A 22,701-nucleotide genomic window follows, 5' to 3' on the forward strand; every position below is an offset into this window, starting at 1 on the left:
AATTCCGCAGCACGGCTACTCACGGGCACTAGCCATCGTACATCAGCCAGGCCCGCACTCTGCACCTTGCACTGGCTCCCCATAAAGGAGCGAATCCATTTTAAGACTCTCTGCACGGTCCATAAAACACTCTATGGGAGTGGCCCCCTCATCCTAGATGACATGATCAGACCATATAAATCCACCAGGAATCTTCGCTCGAACCAACAAAACCTGCTGATAGCTCCTAGGATCAGCAGAGCCCGCACAGGAGGTCGTCTGTTCTCGCACAATGCGGCTGGATTGTGGAATGCTCTCCCTCCACCTCTTCGCCAAGAGCCTAACCTTCTTGTCTTCCGGAAAAAGCTAAAAACTCTTCTGTTTCCAAAAACCAGATAATACAGATCTGCATTTTTAACTCATCTCTGTCTGGTCAGTCTTAAGCGCTGGGATGCTCCCGAGTGGCCACGCGCTATAGAAGAACCTACTAATAATAATAATAATAATAATTATCGTCATTTTAGCGGCAGTTTTCTGCCGCTAAAACGGCGTTAATTTTAACGAGGTTCTTGCTAATAGGCCCCCTATTGTTTATATTATATATACATTGAAAGATCTCCTAATTCTGGGAGAAGCAGTGTGTGGCCGTTACTCCCTCAGGGCAGAGGCTGATGGCATTCAAAATCAATTCTATAAAATGTGAGAAAATGGTAACATTAATATACTTGTAAGTGTCTTCGCATCAAGTAATATGGTCATTAGATCATGTTTGCAGGTCTTGTTGAGTTATATAGTAATGTGAAGCGCCTCTTTCACTATTGCTAGGTCTCTAGGTGCTAGGACCACAGATTAGGCAGAAGCACAAGTATATCAGAAAAAACATGTGTGTCCAGTTAAACCCTAAAGATATAAGGTTAAAGGCGCACTCTCTCCCCCAACCCAGAAGGTTTCTTGTTTCTATTGACAAGTCAAGTCAAGTCAAGTCAGAGAATTTATATAGCGCGCTACATACCCAGAGGGTCTCAAGGCGCTTGAGGAGGGGTGGGGAATTACTTGTCAAATATCCACGTTTTAAGTTGCTTAATGCTAGGTGGTTCTGGGTAAGGCGAAGGTAAGTGGGAAGTGAGTTCCAGGTTTTAGCTGCCAGGTAGGAGAAGGATCTACCTCCCATGGTGGTTTTGTTGATGCGAGGTACAGTGGCAAGGGCTTGGTTGGATGATCGTAGCTGGCAGGAGGGGGTGTAGAAGGACAGTCGTGTGTTGAGGCATTCTGGTCCGATTTCGTAGAGTGCTTTGTGTGCGTGGGTTAGGAGCCGGAAAGTGATCCTCTTATTGACGGGAAGCCAGTGGAGGTTTTTCAGGTGACCAGAGATATGTTCTTTACGCGGGATGTCTAATATGAGCCTGGCTGAGGCATTTTGGATTCGTTGGAGTTTTTTCTGGAGTTTAGCGGTAGTACCGGCGTAGAGGGTGTTTCCATAGTCCAGTCGGCTCGTGACCAGAGCGTGGGTGACCGTTTTCCTAGTTTCGGTGGGGATCCAAAGAAATGTTTTTTTGAGCATGCGAAGAATGTTGAAGCAAGATGAAGAAACGGCGTTGACTTGTCTGTTCATCGAAAGGGAGGAATCCAGGATGACGCCCAGGTTCCGTGCGTGGTCTGCCGGGATGGGTGCTTTTCCAAGGGCTTCTGGCCACCAAGAGTCGTCCCATGCAGAGGGGGAGGTACCTAAAATGAGGACTTCTGTTTTATCTGAGTTCAGTTTCAGACGGCTGTGTTGACATGCACTTGGAATGCTGGAAGGCTGAATTTACTTTTATGAAATCTTTCCAGGGAGGATTTTGACAACACACTATGTCAGACCTGTTCCACCAGAACATCAAATGCAGAAACATGCTTGTATTGCCAATCACTGTCTTTGTTGACATCCAGCCAGACCGTTCAGAGATCCATCAATGTTTTTTTGGCATCAATGAGCGTTGTCAATAAAGTTAGTTGTGAGCTGAAGTCATTTCATATATGCAGTGAATCTGACAGCACTGTGTCTATATGTTCTTGTCTTTTTATCCAGTGCCTCCAGCAGGGTGAAAACCATGTCCCAGAGTTCTGGGTGTTATGACAGCGATGGAGGAGAGCACAACATGGCGGATGAAATCTCAGAGGGGCACCAATATCAAAGCCAGAGCCGGGGCGTAGACAGCAGCTGTGAAAGGCCTGGTAACATCCGGAGCTCTGGTCTCCGCCGGCAGGCCATCCAGAACTGGCACCGGCGACCGTATCGCAACAGCACGGAAGGCGAAGAGGGAGACATCTCAGATGTAGGCTCCAGGACCACAGAATCGGAGGTGGAAGTGTGGGAGCAGGACCACTACTCCTCACTGGAGGCCCAGCAGTCCAACTGTAGTAGGGCGGCCAGGGGGTGCCGACTGGCTGCAGGTAAGAGTCCATCCGTGAAGGCTCACCACGATGTACAACCACGGCATGAGCTTTGGGGGTGCATTCAGGTTGGACACACAATGCCACCGGTGGATATGTAGTTGATGCTTTGTGTAGTCTTACCGAAAGGGAGTTGAATATAGAGGAAAAATGGGCCGATCAGATCACTGTAAAGTCACAAAGCCTATGTTTGGTAACACCTCAGTCTTTTATTAGCATACGTTATGCCTCATGCTGACAGTGAACGGATATCCCTTCTCATAAGATCAGCCTTTATTTAAGGAATGGATCGAGAATAGTTTAAATGAGGTGGCTACTGAGTTGGACAGCAAGATATCCAGCAATTTAATTGTATGTTCTCGGTAATCAAATGATAAATTTGAAACACTTCCACAGTGCTGCCAATCATATTAGTATACTGATACAATGTGATACTCTGCTGTTATTTGACAACCGTACTACTAGGATTAGATATATATTGCTAAACACCGTTTATTCAGAGTTCCCGACTCAGACCCCTCAATTTCCTTGCTCTGCCATACTCTTTAGAAAAATGGGTCTATAGCCAAAGAATATAGAAAAGAGGAAAGAACGGAAGTGTCTAATGCTACAGCAGAGATGAAATGGGACTCATCCATGTATGAGCTAATTTTGTCCCTGGCTCCCTTCCTCTCAGGATGACATACCGGCTCCTGTTCATACTCCTATTTACCGTGGTACAGTATGCCCATACCGACACTAAAAACAACATCTTAACATCCCTGCTTCATAACCCCTTTAATCAGTTTGTTAGCTCTTTCTAACAACCCATTTGATTGGGGATTGTACAAAAGTTGCAACAATGTTTGAAGCTGCAATCTTTCGAAAATGTCTTCCATCTTGAGAGAGGTAATTTGATACTATTACCCGTGATGAGAGTGATAGGATAATCTTCCTCATTAAACACATCATCTAAAGCACCAAGTATAGATCTGATAGAAATTTCCCTCAAAAAATTCACTGCCAACCACTTCAGTGTATATCAGTCATTAGCAGGGCAAATTTCATCTCTGCCTTCAACACAGTTAGAAGTCATGTGAAATTCATGCACACACTCGTACATGGCTTTCCAGCATCATGTAAGTATTCCATTTGGATATTCCCACATACCTTAGGCTGTTTCTCTCACTCCATGAATTCCACACAGCACTCATCCCACCTGACAACTTAATCATCAAAAAATGTGTTTTCACTTGTTTAATTGTCAGAGGCTAACCTAAATGTTGCTCATGGGGCAATACAGTAATTCTTCTATGCATCTCTACAGAATGTACAAATCTATCTCCTCACAGTATAACACACACACTGACACTCTTCCAAATGTTCACAGATAGCTTCACAGTGCATTGCACAGCGTTCTCTCCTTTTCCCATTCTGAATCCTGTAAATAACCTATTTTCTTTCAAATCATCTTTCATCATTGCTTCATACCACCCCTCCTTATGTATTGCTCCTCCGCACGACTACATTGGAAAAACTTGCAGCTGCACCTTCTATCTTTTTCTCTCTCATGGCACCACCATCAAAGTCGCCCCAATTTGCTGAAAGGGGAGACAAGGAATCAGATTGGGAATTAGGCCAGCCAGGAATGAACTTGTGTAGATATCTGTATTTCTGTATCCACGCAGCCAATCTCACCAGCCTTGCTGAACCTTTCCCAGCTACCCTAAGTAGCAAAATATAAACCAGAGGTTTGTGATCTATACATAGCAGAAAAGGGCAGTTCCCAGACATTCAAACAGTAATATCCACATGCAGAAGCTAATGCCGCCTCATGCTCTTTTATAGAATAGTTCCTCTCAGAATCAATGAGAGAGCATAAAGCAAAGGCATCCGTTTTTTTCTGTACCAGTCCATTTGAGAAAGTACAGCATTGTTAGATCTGCCATCCTTGGCGTGGTTTTCTCCTAATTTTTTACGAAGCATGGGCAGAGTTCGTGGAGATAAGTGACCAAAAAACTCCACAGAGCTGTGCAGAGTTTCCCAAGTGGCAGAGTGCGCTTGGTCATGCTTGTTTGCTTTGATTTTCAGCGCCGGGTGTTTGTCCTATGCTGGAAAATCAACGCGAATGGCATCATGCGTAGGTAGCCCAAGAGGGCGCTGCTTCTGTTCTGCCAATCAGGTAGATTTTCTACTCGAGCATCAACTTTCTCAATGTGAACAGAAGGTGTCTCAACGCGAGCGGTTGCAACTACCCGAGACCGTCCGCATTGAGAAATACAACTGCCCGCGTTGAAAATCTCGCCGGGAGGTGGATTTTTCTCACTTGTGCTCTCCAACTTGACGTTGGGTAGTGCGAGCAAGGAAACTATCTCGTCGGGAAGTGGATTTTCCTCGCTTGTGCTCACCAACTTGAAAATGGGGAGCACGAGCGAGGAAAAAAACTTTCGGAACTCTGCCTGCTCCAGGGAGCGCGGGTTTGGAAAACTCTGCAATCTCCACGAACAGAGCGCAGTTCACCGCCGTGGCTTACTTTTTACCTTCACTCCTTCAATTTTCCTAAATTGGTTTTATTGGCTTTTGAACTATGCACACTTTACCACTGATAACCAGTGCTAAAGTGCTTGTGCTCTCTCATGGTACAATTGGCAAATACCTTTAACTTGCGTGTAAGCCCTATTAAATGATAAAGCATGTACTAAGGACCTGTAAATTAAATGCTACTAGTGGGCCCTGCAGCACTCATTGTGCCTTTTAAAACCAGTCCCCGGTCTGCCCCTGCAGCCTGTAGTGCAGGTTTAAACTGCCGTTTTGACCTGGCACCTTAACCTTCCTTTTTAGTACACATAAGTCAATCCTAAGTGAGCCCTAAAGGCTCATAGGGTTTACGTTTTACATGTCCTGGCAAAGGAAAACTCCCAAAGTTGTTTTTACACTGTTGCAAGGTCTATCTCTCCCATTGACTAACACCGGGTTGCCCTATTACATCTAACAAGGTTACCTTAGAATTGGGAGCAAATAGAGAGATGCTGTATAGACTCAAATGAATTGTAACTTAAAATCCTCTTTACTTGTAAAGTCAGACCTTAAGTTACGATTCTGAAAATTACACTTTTAGAAAGTTGGCATCTTCTTGTCCTACCCATTTGTGCCTTCTGCCAATTTTCTTAGTCACATGACTGTGAATGGCTCTGCTGATGAGGTTCCTGTATTCCTCCCACACAGTGAAATGAAGAGGGCAGAGTGTAGGCAGAATGAGCCATCCAGGCAGGATAGCTGGGGCAGATCTGTCCCCTGACCAACTTACACTTCAAAGGGCTTGCCTCCAGCTCACTCAGAGACACTAGTGTTTTGTCACCCCAGACTTCTAGGAGCCTTGACTGGGCAAGGGAAGAAGTTCCAGAACCAGATTTAGGGTAGTAAATGGAATCACCCCGCTTCAAAAGCTGGCACCAGATAGAAATATGGAACCTTTAGAGCCACTCTTCAGTACACTCCCGCACCTGTGGACATTACAGAAGGACTGCCCTGTCCCCTATAGATACAAGAAGTGAGCGACCCAGATTACCCTTGAGGGCTTGGGTAGTTAAATGAAAGGGTGAAGGTGCCTTCAAGGGAATTTGTTTAAAAAAATATTTATAATTTTCAATATGATTTGTTTAAGAATTAATTAATAATCCTCATCAGAATATAAATCAACAGAATTCAATTTAAGTCAAACAAACAACATTATACATGTTGTTTGTTTGACTTAAATTGAATTCTGTATTCTGATGAGGATTATTAATTAATTCTTAAACAAATCATATTGAAAATTATAAAAAAAAATTAAACAAATTCCCTTGAAGGCACCTTCACCCTTTCATCTGTCCCCTATAGGACTGCCTTGTTGCTACCAGAGGAATGACATAGTGCTTAAGCACTGCCTTGACCCTTAGAAGGCTGTGGTGCTGCTTGAGGCCTGTCCTGCTCTCTGAGATGGAAGACTGGATCAGTTCCGTTCATCCCAGGCTCCCTGAATGACCCCAAGAGTCAGTTGGCTGACCTTGTGTATGAGCTACAGGGACACAACATGCTCCAGAGGTCTCCTTGCAACTGACCAGCTGGCCTATTGCACTGGACCTGTCTGGACCTACAACTGGACCTGCTCGAGCCCTGCTGACTTTTGCTGAAGTGAGTTCCTGATCCCCAAGAGAGTCATCCCCAGGTCCTGTACCCTTGGCTGGCATCAGGTGAGCTCTTCCTGTAAAGAAAGGTGAAATCCTGAAGTTTTGGGCACTTTGGGACTGCGAACGGGCTCTGCTGCCCATGACAATGCATGCCAATGCGAAGCTGCAGGGAACACGACTCTTCATGCTACAGCGATCACCAGTGTTGAACAGCAACGCAAGATCTGCACTTTGCGCTACAGCAACAACAGTGCTCGTCAACTCAAAGCTCCAGCAACGATCACCAGCAACACTTGACCGGATTTTCATATTGCAGTGACAACCGTCCAAAGCGCCATGACTGCTTGTCGTGCTACAGCAGCGACCATTCTTGATGCGCTCCCTGCTCCTCACGGCCCCCTCTACCATGAACAGGACTCTTCGCTCTGGACTTTTTTAGAAGGTAACTTTCAGCGAAACTGCCTGGCCCCTGTACCCGTCCCACGCTCCATAGCGACCACCCTGAACTTGTGACTCTCCCACAGGCTAGCACGACCAGATGAGCGCAAGGGGCGCTTTTTGTTTGTAGGAGATATACTTATCTAAAACTATGAAATTGCATACTCTGTCTTGGTTTATTCACTAGCAAGTTTAAGTAAGATAAATCCAGGTTTAATGATAAGCATTAACATGACTGTTGACCCACAAGGCCTAATTCGCAAAACAATTTCTATGAATAGTTCTGTCTTACTCCAGACCCAACTGTGTCCTTACTCACAAATATGTTTTTTGCGCTCTGTTTCATCGTGTACTGTCTTTTTTCGTATAATATTACTGTTTTACCAATGGCACATTATGTTCCCCATCCCTCCTTCCTCTATACACTGCTTCATTTTAAATTTGCAATAAAGAATTGTGAAACAAAAAAACTAAACAAAAAAGGTTTTGTTAGTGTCTCATAGATTTCCTTGACTAGGCATATCTTACATCAGGAAAAGCACAAGTAACTCATGTAATCCTGGAGTAAAGCAACTCCTCTCAAACAATGTGTAGACTGGACTTTCAGATGCGATTCACATCTAAGACAATCAATCAGCCAATCAGACAGGAAGGAGTAAGGACATTGATGTGTATGGGGATCACCTCAGTAGGCAAATCCCCATTTTCCCTAAAGCGCTGGGAATCCATGCACCATTCTCCTACAGTTCCCTTGTAGTTAACTTTCTCCCACTTCTTGCACTGTCTGTAACCCACAGCCAGGTCGGAAGGGAAGGGCCTGCGACCGGAGCGAGGCAGCCCGTCACGATCGAACGAGGTGATCAGCCCGGAGATCTTGAAGATGAGGGCGGCCCTCTTCTGCATCTTCACCTACCTCGACACCAAGACTCTGCTGAGAGCCGCTGAGGTCTGCAAAGACTGGAAGTTTGTGGCCCGGCACCCTGCGGTGTGGACTAGGGTGCTCCTGGAGAACGCGCGGGTCACATCCAAGGTAAGCAGGTGACGCTAGGGTTTATCGAGTCCTACTGAAGTGTGGGATGAGTTGCTGCTGTCCTGCTTTCTGTTAGTGGTTCTTCTTTCTGTTAATAACTGTGGGCCGGATTCACAGAACTAACTTAAGACAAAATCCTAAACTTACTACCATTTTGATATTCACAGAAGGCACTTACTCATTTTGGTATTCACAGAAGGCCCTTACTCATTTCGGTATTAAAAGAAGTTAGGACTCCTAACTGTAGGACTCCTAAATCCCTTCTGTGAATACCGAAAGTCTTAAAGTTAGGATTTTTCTCAGTTTAGGAGTAGTAAAGTTAGGACTCCTAACATTAGGACTCCTAAACATAGAAAAATCCTAACTTTAAGACTTTCGGTATTCACAGAAGGGATTTAGGAGTCCTAAAGTTAGGACTCCTAACTTCTGTGAATACAGAAATGGGTAAGTGCCTTCTGTGAATACCAAGATGGTAGTAAGTTTAGGATTTTGTCTTAAGTTAGTTCTGTGAATCATGCCCAGTCTGTCAAAGAGAAGATGCCAGGCCTTGCAAATGTAACCCATCTCTCTAAAACTGGTTCTTGAATATGATCCAATCCAGAATCTTGTTTATGATTTATATTGTGGTTTCTGGTGTAGGTGTCTTTTGCAGTTTCTTATATCTGTTGTAGGTTTGCCTTTTTGATGTTTATTGTTGATAGTGCACATTTTTGTTTCATATATCTGAGGCGCTTGTTTGCAATACTGGTCAGATCTTGTCAGATCGATAGTGTATTACAGGTTTTATTTCCTGTATAGGTTCCAATTTATGATGTAGGCCCATGCTTTTTATGCTGAGTCTGATTTGTAATGCAAGGTTATGTCAATAGTCGAGGTTCCAGTTTAGGAAGAAGGATCTGATTTTTTTTCAATGTTAGATCTAGCCTGTATTGTAATTTTATGTCATGGTGGAGGCTTCTATTTCTGGTGCAGGCTCTTGTTCCCCATGCAGGCGCATGTTTATGGTGTAGGTGTCCATGGATGGTGTGGGTTTTTGTCCTTGATGTTAATACAGCTTGTAATACAGTTTTTTGTTTGTGGTGCTGCTTCCCATTCTAGAAGTAGGTGCCTGTTTTGGATCTTGGGTCTAATTTTCAAATACAGAATTTCGGTCCAGATGTACTATAATTGTGCATTGGGTTGCATCACTTTTGGGGTTCAGCCCAGAACCAAAATAATTTTCGGCATTTCCTAAGCCACGCAAAGCATGGTTTAGTAAATACAAATTAATGCAATGCAGCATACAGCACAACCTTGTATTACTTTGCATCGGGTAGTTGTTATATGGGCGGAGAATTGGCATTCCCATGCATCACCCATTTACTTTAAGGTAAACACAGATTTTGAAGACTTTTAAACTTGGGTTTTTGGCAAAATGGTGCGCCTACCCGACAGAGGCATAACAAGGAGAAACATCTTTATTTCTCCTCAATATTTCCGTATTCTGCAGCACACATACAAAGATAAATATGCCTTATAAGAATTGTTTTGTGCAGGAAGTTATTTCGGCCTTTTACTTTTCAGCTTGATAGCCTTAGATTTTACCTATACAACGATTTCCATGAAGTAAGATGTTTCTATCTCATGCTTACAGTGATATACACTTCTTCTTGTTAGCTATTCTGTCTCCAGCATGTCTTTGCTTTTGATGAAATGATGATTGATGATGATGAAATGAAATGATGAAAGACTGCACAGACTTCCTGTTGCCTCCACCAGTGTCTGACACCCGTTTCTCTTTGCTTCTAGTTCCTCGTGACGCTCTCCCAGTGGTGCACCCAGGCGCACTCGCTCACCCTACAGAACCTTAAGCCGCGGCAGCGAGGCAAGAAGGAGACCAAGGAAGACTACATGAAGAGCACAAGGTGAGCAGAGCGAGAGCGCCCTGAGGTAAGAGTAGAAAAGGCACCTCTTCCCTGACCATCTCAACCACAACTAAAAGACCACTGTACACCCTGAGACACAACGGGGCTCATCGCGAATTTGCTACTCAACCACCCCGGTCATAGGTGGCCAGCCAAATGTAGAAAAGTCCATGTTATGTTATGTTATGTTATGTTAAGCCATCTTATATAGCGCAACAGCTGCCCCAGCAAAGAGGCGTCCCGGCGCTGCGAGCAGCAACACACAGGAGAGAGACCTAAGCTGCAGGGAAGAGGTAGGTTTTGATCGCCTTATGAAATGTATGGCATATATTTTTCCCCGAGGTGGCACCTACATGAATTGTGGGAGCGGCTTCTTTGGAAAAGATAACCATGGCAGAGAGGCCTAAGAACTCTCTCAGCTGTGCCAGTCATGAATGTAGACCGCTATATTGTGAAGGCATCCGCAGGACACACAAAATAGATGCCCCCCATACACTGGGACTTTCTGCCATCGAGAAGCGGACCTTTAAATGTTTTACTAAATGGGGCTGTAATAGGGTGACCAGGTGTCCCGGATTTGCCCGGACGGTCCGGGTTTATCACCAGCTGTCCCAGCAGATTTCAGGGAATGTAGCTCCTGTCCTGGTTTTTAGAGAGGGTCGACTTAAAACAATAGAAGGTGCTTTTTAATGTTTACCAAGCAGGGAAAGTTATTAGTTGTTTCAAGAAAACAATGTAATTATCAGGCAAGCCACTGGGTTTAAAAAATTGCTTTTTATGTATGTTCTAACTGCCTAATCTGTAATTCTCTGCTGAGGAGCACTGTCATTCTTGAAGCAAAATTGTAGTCCTTCTTCTATTTCCTTGAAGCGCCCCAGTTTTTGGCTTTAAAATTCTGGTCACCCTAGGATGTAATGGTTTCATTGGCAGTCTTGAACTAAAAGGCAAGAGGAAGGCTAACGTCAGAGAAGCCTCTTGTAAGCGAGTGGCGGCTTCAACGCCAAATCGGTGTTCTCAATAGTGGACCTCTTGCACAGAGCTCTCAGTGCTTAATTCGTTAAAAAAGTACCAAGGGGCATATTATCAAAAACGGCGTTAAAAATTATCACCGGTTTAGCGGCAGAAAACTGCCACTAAAGCGGCGATAATGGGCTTGATAATATGCCCTTGAGAATTCCCATAGAAGCCCAGGTTCTGGTGTGAACCTGGGCTTCTATGGGAATTCTCCAGGGCATATTATCAAGTCCATTATCGCCGCTTTAGTGGCAGTTTTCTGCCGCTAAACCGGCGATAATTGTAACGCCATTCTTGATAATATGCACCTGAGTCCCTTGTCAGGAGATCATTGCAGCTTGCACCACCTATTGCCCCTGTCAATGGCACCAGCAACACAACTACGTACAAAACCACTAACCCTACAAGTGTGACAAATCAGATTACTCCAGGCCCCCAATCTATAAGAACGGCTTGAATCACAGGTATAAATTATTTTTATGTTTCTAGAATTAATAAACAGCTGTTGTTGTGCTCATTTCTAAATTAGTCAGACAGCGCCACCATGTGAAAGACTGTCATAAGAGCAGTGTTGACAATTCAGTGCAGGGGCTGAGTACCGGAAGCCACAAGCTCAATTAAACATTGGCTCTGTAGCTTACTGCTACCTTTGACCTTTGTACGTGCACAAACACACATGGAAGGTTTTTTTGGGGATGCATCCCCGCTCTTCACAGACAGACCAAATGAGTAGTAATCAACAAACCAAATGAGAAAAGCCCTAGTTTATAGATCAAGAACCCTCTAATCCCGGAACCTGTTTCATAAATTAACACCTAGGATTACGGCTTCAAAAAGCTGTGCTCCACACTATGGCTAATCGTCCAGCTGTTCGCAGTCGGTACATCTAAGAGTTTGTTCCAACACATTGTAATAGCGGTGCATGCAGAAGTAGTAATCCTGATCATTTTTATTACATGACAGCTCTAATTGAGCAGCTCCTATGAGTTACACCTCCAGCTCCCCTTCCAAGTTATTTTACTGCATGATTCCATAAGGTTCAACTACATACATGGTGGAGTGTAATAATGAAACTACACATAAAGCAATTACCCAACCCTATGGTACTATTTGCTGTCTTCGCTAAGAAAGACTCTAAACCACTTAAGTTTTTGGAAGAAAGTAAAGACCAAGGGGCATTTTATCAAGAATGGCGTTAAAATTATCGCCGCCTTAGCGACAGGAAACTGCCTCTAAAGCGGCGATAATGGGCTTGATAATATGCTCTTGAGAATTCCAATAGAAGCCGTGGTTCACACCAGAACATGGGCTTCTATGGGAATTCACAAGGGCATATTATCAAGCCCATTATCGCCGCTTTAGAGGCAGTTTCTTACCACTAAAGCGGCGATCATTTTAACACCATTTCTTAATAATATGCCCCTGGTTGTTCTTCTCCTCAACCTCCCCTGCCTTCCTCCTCTGCTGTCGTTTTATTTGAGGCTAGCGCCAGGAAGCCCCCTTCTGGGGGAAGCTGCGTCCTTTAGAAATCTTTTTTAACATAACCTAAGTTTACTACTAATCACTAATTACAAACATCACTTATCATAGTAACTAATATTATACTTATCAGTAAACACTTCACACATCCTTTATACAACAGCAAAACACAAACAACATATCACCTTTCCATACACAACACAGGCAACACACAGCTCCTTTCCTTAGACAGCACAGCCACAAATCAAACACGATTAATACACAACAGAAGGCAATGACCTACTACAAACATAAACAAGTAATGGCGCCTTTTTGTGTACGGAGAAGCCGAAGGGTCATGAGCTGCTTAGGAGACTATCAACACTGTAACAATTTGGCCTCAGTTTACAGTCTGCCCTCTATTAATGAGGGGAGGTACATCTGCCACAGTAAGTAGCCATTACTGACACAATCACATATGCAGATTAGCTCCTTCCAAACATCCTCCTTTGCCATAGTGCCAGCTCCTTCTTCATAATCCTGCCCACACAGGGGACGCGCCCAAGCTGCTGCCACCACTTCTGATGCTAAACTGTACCAAACCTGTGAGGTGGGTCCCTAAAAGCTGAACCTGCCTACCTCCCATAGCAAGTAAAACCAGGTAGAAGGTGGGCACCATGGACAAATGCATAAATGACCAATCAGTTTGTCCCTTTCCCTGACTACACCGACCAGCTGTCCTCAACACCCTCAGGGCATTCCCAACCCTCCAGTTCTGCTGAAAGGAAGGAACTGTGGTAAAATGTGAGAACAGTAGGGATGGGCAAAACTTACAGCTGCACAGGCAGAGTTCACAGAAATGTTCCCACTCCTTGTTCTGCATAGAGCGTGGAGATCTGGCAAAACTCTGCCAACTGCCGCATGGCAGAGTTTTTGCTCATGCACTAGCGTTAATTTGCCAAGCGAGAATGTGCATCCCCTAGCATGATTTTCAGGAGCTAGAACGCCTCCCGGCGTTCAATGCAGCAGTTGTGGCAGGTTATGATCGTTTGCATTGAGAAAGCTAACGATCGAGTAGAAAATCTACTTGAGCAGCAGAAAGTAGCAGCACCTTCTGTACTACATAGAACACTGAACATTCTACAGGCACAAGGGCACTGGTCACAGACATAGATGATGGACCACTGACATCACAGTATCACAGCTTTGTCGACCCAGTCAGTCCTGCTGGTGATGTCCTGATCCTCTTGCATGTCCCACTGAATCAGGAAGCAGGTATTACCGCACACGGACTTATGTTTGTTTCGTCTTCTTGCAGGGGCTGCCTAGAAGCCGGACTGGAGTCGCTGCTGAAGGCAACTGGAGGCAACCTGCTGATCCTCCGCGTGTCGCACTGCCCCAACATTCTGACAGACCGCTCCCTCTGGTTGGCTAGCTGCTACTGCCGCGCCCTGCAAGCCGTCACCTACCGGTACATGAAGCATTTACAATGTCTCTCATCCTTCTTGGTACCCAGATTTGTTGACAAGGATCACCCCCAAAAGGCAAAAACCTTCCGTGATGTATGTTCCCATAGAAATGCATACACTGCATCAATTCACAGATTGTATTTAAATGACAGTCATTTGTGTTAAAAATTACATTATTACTTTTTGTGGCGACGTTGGTCTAAAGCCTTGAACCTCTTGTTGGCTGCCAGTTTGGATCCATAACTCAGACTCTCGTTGACTCTTTTCCTAAGTCCTAAACAAGATACCTAGACCATTGTCTTCACCATTCCAGGGTACCTGCCAGGATTCAGCCTCAAGGTTTTGACACAGCTCAACGATGCACATATTCCAGGCACTCCTGTGAGGGGCCAGGCAGATACGAACAGGAGAGCGGAGCACCCTCCCACCTGATAGAAGAGGGGGTATATTCGCTTTACCATCCAGGGATAGTGGTGGAAATGACCTGGAGAGGGCCTGAATGGGTTTTAGCATAATGGGGTACAGGCAAGGCATGCCCTTTGTAATGTTGTTATCACATAGGAAACAGAGCTGCCAGAGGTACCTTGGCACACACCCCTGGCTCCTCTTTGGGGTGCCTGCCAAGGGCCCCACAGTGATCGATGAGAGTCTGAAAATAAGGAGGCGTGTGCCCCTCATGGACTGTTGTGTTCGGTTGATGACATTTTGAGTGGATTGTGGGCAGTGGCTTTGTCATGTGGTAAGTGGGGACATAGTCTTATAGACCGTTGCCTCTCAGATGGCGGCTAGAAATACTCATTCCCATATCAGGGATTTCACTCACTAATGAGCAGTTTGTCTCTGATCAGCTGCCTCTTTCCATTAAAATCAGTCTGGTGCATTTAGTCAACCAGGTATCTCCGTGCAAGGCTTTACTTTCTTGACCATTACTCGCCGCGGAGTGGGTAGTCACCTGAGGGAAGGGGTTCATTAACTTGCACATCTGTAATTAGGCGGTGAATGACTTCTGTGTATGCTCCCCTGTCCTCTCATTAAAGTCAGTGCTACTCAGTCTAGTGGGGTGGGATAGATACTGCTTTGCATATACACTGGGCGAGCAGGATGTGGGTGTAATTGGCTAGCTGGATGGATGGGCGTGTCTGAAGTCTGCCTGTCCTGGAGTGTTCTAGTCAGTTGGAGTTGCAATGTCCGAGGGAGTAGGACGCCCCTAGAGAGGCTGCCGTCTTGACCCCTAGCACCGCTAGACCCTTGATATGTTGAAGAGCTGTTGAGGTAGCCTCTGCATGCTCCGACCCATGGGAACGTGCACCCCAGGACCCATCTGGTACCCCACCATGCCAGTGGATGGAGTGGGCTGGATCTGGGTGAAGCAGGGCGCATGGAAGCCCAATGGGGAAAAGTACGTCAGCTGACAAGTGAGGTCATTCATGCAGTGGGAGGTCTGGACATCAGGCCGCCCCCCTCCATTGTAATTTTGGGTGCTGGCCTCAGAATCATCAGCCAGCTAATCAGAAGCTTAAACTGTATCCTACCACAGGATCCTGGATCAGGTCCTAAGTTATGAGTGAGGGTGGAAAATCAAGTCTCAATGTAGTCCCACAGGTCCAGCATTGGCCATTGCGGTCATCCCCGCAGGCACCGGAAGGTCCCACCGTGGACGGTACCAGTCTCATGGAGAGCCTGGACAGCCTTAAGTAGAAGTCATGGATCTAGAGATTGCAAATAAGTCTCAGTCACCCTATCATTTATGGTAGCGAGGTGGCCAGAGTGTCATGCATGCTACTCCACAAACGACTGAACCCAACATTGTTTCTCAGAGGTCTGACTAAGTGCTACTTTTCCCATGGGGGAGCAAAAAGCTCCAGAGAAATGTACCCACAATGAAGGAGCATCGTGCTTAGAATGTGATTCATGGTGCTTAGAATGTGCTTCATGCAAAAAGAACAACTGATGGACAGAATGCTGATCAATGTCATACATTCACCCCAGTACAGAGACCTGGGCCTAAATCCATCGTTTTTGCTCCCCATGCCATCCCAGTTGAAACCCAGCCATATGCAAATCAGTCTTGACCCTGTGTCCCATGGGAACAGTCCGGCCCGAACTGCCAGGCCAGGTCCTCCCTGGACCGGAAACAAGCATCCCAGTACCGGTTTAGGGGCATTCTCCCTCATCAGCCAGGCTAGCTTGACTCCAGTGGCACAGTGACAAGGGACCTACGTCTGGGCAAACCCATCCCACTCAGGGTGACAAATGCAAAAAGAACAATTGATGGACAGAATGAGTGACTGGAAGATGGGCCTTTAGTGAAACAAAGAGTGACTGGAATATGGGCCTATAGTGAAACAAAGAGTGACTGGAAGATGGGCCTTTAGTGAAAGAAAGAGTGACTGGAAGATGGGCCTATAGTGAAACAAAGAGTGAGTGGGAGATGGGCCTTTAGTGAAACAAAGAGTGAGTGGAAGATGGGCCTATAGTGAAACAAAGAGTGACTGGCAGATGGGCCTTTAGTGAAACAAAGAGTGACTGGAAGATGGGCCTATAGTGAAACAAAGAGTGAGTGGGAGATGGGCCTTTAGTAAAACAAAGAGTGACTGGAAGATGGGCCTATAGTGACACAAAGAGTGACTGAAAGATGGGCCTTTAGTGAAACAAAGAGTGACTGGAAGATGGGCCTTTAGTGAAACGAAGAGTGACTGGAAGATGCGCCTATAGTGAAACAAAGAGCGAGTGGGAGATGGGCCTTTAGTAAAACGAAGAGTGACTGGGAGATGGGCCTATAGTGAAACAAAGAGTGACTGGAAGATGGGCCTTTAGTGAAAAAAAGAGTGACTGGAAGATGGGCCTTTAGTGAAACAAAGAGTGACTGGAAGATGGGCCTATAGTGAAACAAAGAGAGACTGGAAGATGGGCCTATAGTGAAACAAAGAGTGAGTGGGAGATGGGCCTATAGTGAAACAAAGAGTGACTGGAAGATGGGCCTATAGTGAAACAAAGAGTGACTGGAAGATGGGCCTATAGTAAAACAAAGAGTGACTGGAAGATGGGCCTATAGTGAAACAAAGAGTGACTGGAAGATGGGCCTTTAGTGAAACAAAGAGTGACTGGAAGATGGGCCTTTAGTGAAACAAAGAGTGACTGGAAGATGGGCCTTTAGTGAAACAAAGAGTGACTGGAAGATGGGCCTTTAGTGAAACAAAGAGTGACTGGAAGATGGGCCTATAGTGAAACAAAGAGTGACTGGAAGATGGGCCTATAGTGAAACAAAGAGTGACTGGAAGATGAGCCTATAGTGAAACAAAGAGTGACTGGAAGATGGGCCTATAGTGAAACAAAGAGTGACTGGAAGATGGGCCTTTAGTGAAACAAAGAGTGGGTGGAAGATGGGCCTATAGTGAAACAAAGAGTGAGTGGAAGATGGGCCTATAGTGAAACAAAGAGTGACTGGAAGATGGGCCTTTAGTAACACAAAGAGTGACTGGAAGATGGGCCTATAGTGACACAAAGAGTGACTGGAAGATGGGCCTTTAGTGAAACAAAGAGTGACTGGAAGATGGGCCTATAGTGAAACAAAGAGTGAGTGGGAGATGGGCCTTTAGTAAAACGAAGAGTGACTGGAAGATGAGCCTATAGTGAAACAAAGAGTGACTGGAAGATGGGCCTTTAGTGAAACAAAGAGTGACTGGAAGATGGGCCTTTAGTGAAACAAAGAGTGACTGGAAGATGGGCCTTTAGTGAAACAAAGAGTGACTGGAAGATGGGCCTATAGTGAAACAAAGAGTGACTGGAAGATGGGCCTATAGTGAAACAAAGAGTGACTTGAAGATGGGCCTATAGTGAAACAAAGAGTGACTGGAAGATGGGCCTATAGTGAAACAAAGAGTGACTGGAAGATGGGCCTATAGTGAAACAAAGAGTGACTGGAAGATGGGCCTTTAGTGAAACAAAGAGTGAGTGGAAGATGGGCCTATAGTGAAACAAAGAGTGAGTGGAAGATGGGCCTATAGTGAAACAAAGAGTGACTGGAAGATGGGCCTTTAGTGAAACAATGAGTGACTGGAAGATGGGCCTATAGTGAAACAAAGAGTGAGTGGGAGATGGGCCTTTAGTAAAACAAAGAGTGACTGGAAGATGGGCCTATAGTGACACAAAGAGTGAGTGGAAGAGGAGCCAAGATGGCGTCCGGAGCAGATCTGTAGGCTCCCGGCTCCTTCAGCCTGTTACCGCCGCTCCGTGATCCTGGCATATATCCTGATGCCTTTCACTACCGGATGGAGGGCGGCGCGGCGCTGATTCCAGAGGTGTGATCCTGGTCTCTCGACCTGCCCGGCGGCCGGAGATAGCCGCGGTGATGCCCGCAGCCCGGGAGCCCGTCTGCACAGGGGCTCTTTGCCGTTCCCCGGAGACCTGATGGCGGCCGGGATACCTTATCGGCACTGAAGACCTGGGCTCTGGTGGGGACCTCACGGAGCACTGTCTGTGCTGCGACGCGTGCGGCGATTGCAGAAGGAGGCCAGGAACGAGCGCTCATGGAGCTGAGGCACCCTATCGCAGCACATCCTTTGTTTGGGGCAGGTACGGACGGAGAGTGTTGCACGGCCATGTTTGATAGCCTGTGCTTGCCAGGCCCCGCGCCTCGCTACCCCCTATGATACGGGGCGCCTCTCCGCGCTGTGTGCCTTACTGGTGCTGTACTTTATAAATGCTTTAGCCCCGCAATGACGCTCGCCTGGGCCACGACTATCCTGTGATTTCCCCGGACTTTCGCCGTGATGGCTTTGTTGGAGGCACCGAGGTGTGGGGGAGGGCGCCCGTCCCTGTCACTGGCCTGTGTTACCCCGCCTGCGATGGGGTCAGATTCCCAAATACCCCCCTTGGGAAGTGAGAGCCCGGGGCTTCAGCCTGCAATTTCTCTCAAAACCCTCCTGACTGCCCTGCATGTCCTCCGCGCTGATATGCGTCAAGGCTGCCAAGTGCTGTGGAAGAAGCTGGACGACATAGCGTCGTCGCTGCGATGGGACTGCAATATACTGACCCCGCCACGTCTACCCTCGTCTCCGCTTGCGCTTCATTGCGATACAGTGCTTCCTTTAGCCTACGGGACAGAGGTGCTCGCTCCCGAATTGACCGGTGCCCGAGATTGTCTGCCTGCTGCCTTTACCAGAGATACTTTGTTTCTCCTTTCACCGGAGAGTGTAACATTGTTGGACTCCTCGTCGCAAGTGCCTTGGGGCATTTCTACACCGTTGTCGACCTCATCACGGGCCCCTGGATTGTGCCCTCCGACTTTGCATTCAAAGAACTCGTATGCTCTGCAGGTTCCTAGGGAACTCACTACTACAGCTGATGGAGTTACTGTTGGATCTCGACGGCCATTTTGTGTTCCTGCGACACTCACACTCTCTCTGTTGCCATATTGTTTCTCTGCTTCGCTGTGGCTCTGCCTGGTGGGATTCCGACGCTCGGGACAGGGTTGATGACTTTTTCCCTATTGACACTGACTGTCCACTTGGTTGTGACCCCGGACTGATACATTGTAGATGTGTTGATTATGCATTCTGTGAGACTTCTACCTATTCCGTACTGTCTCTCCTGTTCTGTGCGCTGGCCTCTCCCTTCATTTCAAGTCGCAAGTATTGTGTTCTATCATTTTTGGTTCCTCTCTGTGGGGCGACTGTTGTTTTGCGGGCGGGTTGCTCGGGGACGGAAGATGCGGTTGATGGCTATTGAGCCTATATTTGTTTCCATCTTATTCCTATGTTGTGGAGGGGATCGACACTTATGGAGGGTTATGTACTGTCTAATGGGACGGGGGTTTGCCTGTAAAGGGTGGCGTCCATTTTATTTCTCTTTGTCTCTGCACTGCCTGGGGCGGCCATCTTAGTCTTTGCTCTGGTTGGGGCGGGTTTCGGGCAAGTACCATGATGTAGTGATCGTTTGCAACTTATATGACACTAGGGGGTCCCGGGTTTCACTTGCATTGGCCTATTTTCTGTTATTTATACCTATGGCGCCTTTTTGGCGCGTATCAACGCTTCAGTTCTTCACATCTGTTTTCCTTCTTGTTTCTCCTGACACCTTCGATTATGATTTGGGACTGCTCATATCCGGTTGTCTACTCTACACATGGGGGGGTGTTTTGTGGGTCCGGTTCGCGCTCTTGTGTACCGCATTTGTAACCCCCTTGTTTTTCGGCCTGTGTCCTTCTGGACTCTAATGACGTCTGTATCCTTTTTGGCTGGATGTCCGGGAGATCTGTTATTTTATTGGCTCCTCCCCACCTTCTTCTTTAATGGGGATCCGGGAATGTCTTTCCTTGCTCCCTTTATCACTTGTGAAAGTTTTTTTCTTTACCTTTTCTCCTCTTCATGAGTGAGAATCTTATTTCTTTTCTTTTCTTTTCTTCTCTACTCTATATTTCGGGTTCTTTAAAGGGCGACAGGCACTTTACCGGGGGGGGGTAGGCCGTAGCCTCCGGATTGTTGTAGGGTGGGGGGGTGGATTTAGTTTTTCTTTTTGGTTTCTATGGGCCTTGTTTTTTCTATCGTTTCTGCGCTTTCTTGTTCCTTTTTCTGCTCTGGGTCTGACAAGGGATTAGTGGGGAGTGGGCGGCACTGTAGGTGATGCGTAAATGTGTACTGATACTCCTGCTGTTCTGCATTATATTGCAATACCGTGGAATGTTTATCTCTACTGTTGATCTTCATTATGCTACCTACCCAGGTTGTGAAGTTATTGTATGGACTCAGCTCTTCTTGCATCTATTCTTCATTGATTTTCTTTAGATTAAATTTAAAACTTAAACCTCATTGCTCCTACCCTTGGCGACGTGTTCTTGTGTATTGTGACTGCTACTGATTGATGCTATATTGTTTGATGCCGCTGAGGAATTGCATTGCTTACATTTTGTGCCTACAGTATCGTGGCCGGCCTGCTGGTTGTAGGCCCGTATTTGTTCTCCTTTTAAATGCACAATAAAGGTTTTTGAAAAAAAAAAAAAAAAAAAAAAAAAAAGAGTGAGTGGAAGATGGGCCTTTAGTGAAACAAAGAGTGACTGGAAGATGGGCCTATAGTGAAACAAAGAGAGACTGGAAGATGGGCCTATAGTGAAACAAAGAGTGAGTGGGAGATGGGCCTATAGTGAAACAAAGAGTGACTGGAAGATGGGCCTATAGTGAAACAAAGAGTGACTGGAAGATGGGCCTATAGTAAAACAAAGAGTGACTGGAAGATGGGCCTATAGTGAAACAATGAGTGACTGGAAGATGGGTCTATAGTGACACAAAGAGTGAGTGGAAGATGGGCCTTTAGTGAAACAAAGAGTAACTGGAAGATGGGCCTTTAGTGAAACAAAGAGTGACTGGAAGATGGGCCTTTAGTGAAACAAAGAGTGACTGGAAGATGGGCCTATAGTGAAACAAAGAGTGAGTGGGAGATGGGCCTTTAGTAAAACGAAGAGTGACTGGAAGATGGGCCTATAGTGAAACAAAGAGTGACTGAAAGATGGGCCTATAGTGAAACAAAGAGTGACTGGAAGATGGGCCTATAGTGAAACAAAGAGTGACTGGAAGATGGGCCTATAGTGAAACAATGAGTGACTGGAAGATGGGTCTATAGTGAAACAAAGAGTGACTGGAAGATGGGCCTATAGTGAAACAAAGAGTGACTGGAAGAGTGGAAGATGGGCCTATAGTGAAACAAAGAGTGACTGGAAGAGGGGCCTTTAGTGAAACAAAGAGTGACTGGAAGATGGGCCTTTAGTGAAACAAAGAGTGACTGGAAGATGGCCCGTTAGTGAAACAAAGAGTGGCTGGGAGATGGGCCTATAGTGAAACAAAGAGTGGCTGGAAGATGGGCCTATAGTGAAACAAAGAGTGACTGGAAGATGGGCCTATAGTGAAACAAAGAGTGACTGGAAGATGGGCCTATAGTGAAACAAAGAGTGACTGGAAGAGTGGAAGATGGGCCTATAGTGAAACAAAGAGTGACTGGAAGATGGGCCTATAGTGAAACAAAGAGTGACTGGAAGAGTGGAAGATGGGCCTATAGTGAAACAAAGAGTGGCTGGAAGATGGGCCTTTAGTGAAACAAAGAGTGACTGGAAGATGGGCCTTTAGTGAAACAAAGAGTGACTGGAAGATGGGCCTTTAGTGAAACAAAGAGTGGCTGGGAGATGGGCCTATAGTGAAACAAAGAGTGGCTGGAAGATGGGCCTATAGTGAAACAAAGAGTGACTGGAAGATGGGCCTATAGTGAAACAAAGAGTGACTGGAAGATGGGCCTATAGTGAAACAAAGAGTGACTGGAAGAGTGGAAGATGGGCCTATAGTGAAACAAAGAGTGACTGGAAGATGGGCCTTTAGTGAAACAAAGAGTGACTGGTAGATGGGCCTTTAGTGAAACAAAGAGTGACTGGAAGATGGGCCTTTAGTGAAACAAAGAGTGGCTGGGAGATGGGCCTATAGTGAAACAAAGAGTGGCTGGAAGATGGGCCTATAGTGAAACAAAGAGTGACTGGAAGATGGACCTTTAGTGAAACAAAGAGTGACTGGAAGATGGGCCTATAGTGAAACAAAGAGTGAGTGGAAGATGGGCCTATAGTGAAACAAAGAGTGACTGGCAGATGGGCCTTTAGTGAAACAAAGAGTGACTGGAAGATGGGCCTTTAGTGAAACAAAGAGTGACTGGAAGATGGGCCTTTAGTGAAACAAAGAGTGGCTGGGAGATGGGCCTATAGTGAAACAAAGAGTGGCTGGAAGATGGGCCTATAGTGAAACAAAGAGTGACTGGAAGATGGGCCTATAGTGAAACAAAGAGTGACTGGAAGA

The 22,701-nt window shown here is 46.0% G+C and overlaps 1 protein-coding gene across 1 annotated transcript in view; it reads left to right on the top strand.

The window, feature by feature from the left end:
* FBXO41 (F-box protein 41) overlaps positions 1–22,701 on the top strand; it is a 440,751-nt gene that overhangs the window by 318,261 nt on the left and 99,789 nt on the right. Inside the window, exons 4-7 of the mRNA XM_078677191.1 lie at positions 2,048–2,412; positions 7,796–8,028; positions 9,817–9,932; positions 13,723–13,875. Coding sequence (XP_078533317.1) covers positions 2,048–2,412; positions 7,796–8,028; positions 9,817–9,932; positions 13,723–13,875 — 867 coding nt within the window. The remainder of the gene's footprint in view (positions 1–2,047; positions 2,413–7,795; positions 8,029–9,816; positions 9,933–13,722; positions 13,876–22,701) is intronic.

The sequence above is a fragment of the Lissotriton helveticus genome, chromosome 2_1 (genome assembly GCF_964261635.1).
Source record: "Lissotriton helveticus chromosome 2_1, aLisHel1.1, whole genome shotgun sequence".
NCBI classification, from domain to species: Eukaryota; Metazoa; Chordata; class Amphibia; order Caudata; family Salamandridae; genus Lissotriton; species Lissotriton helveticus.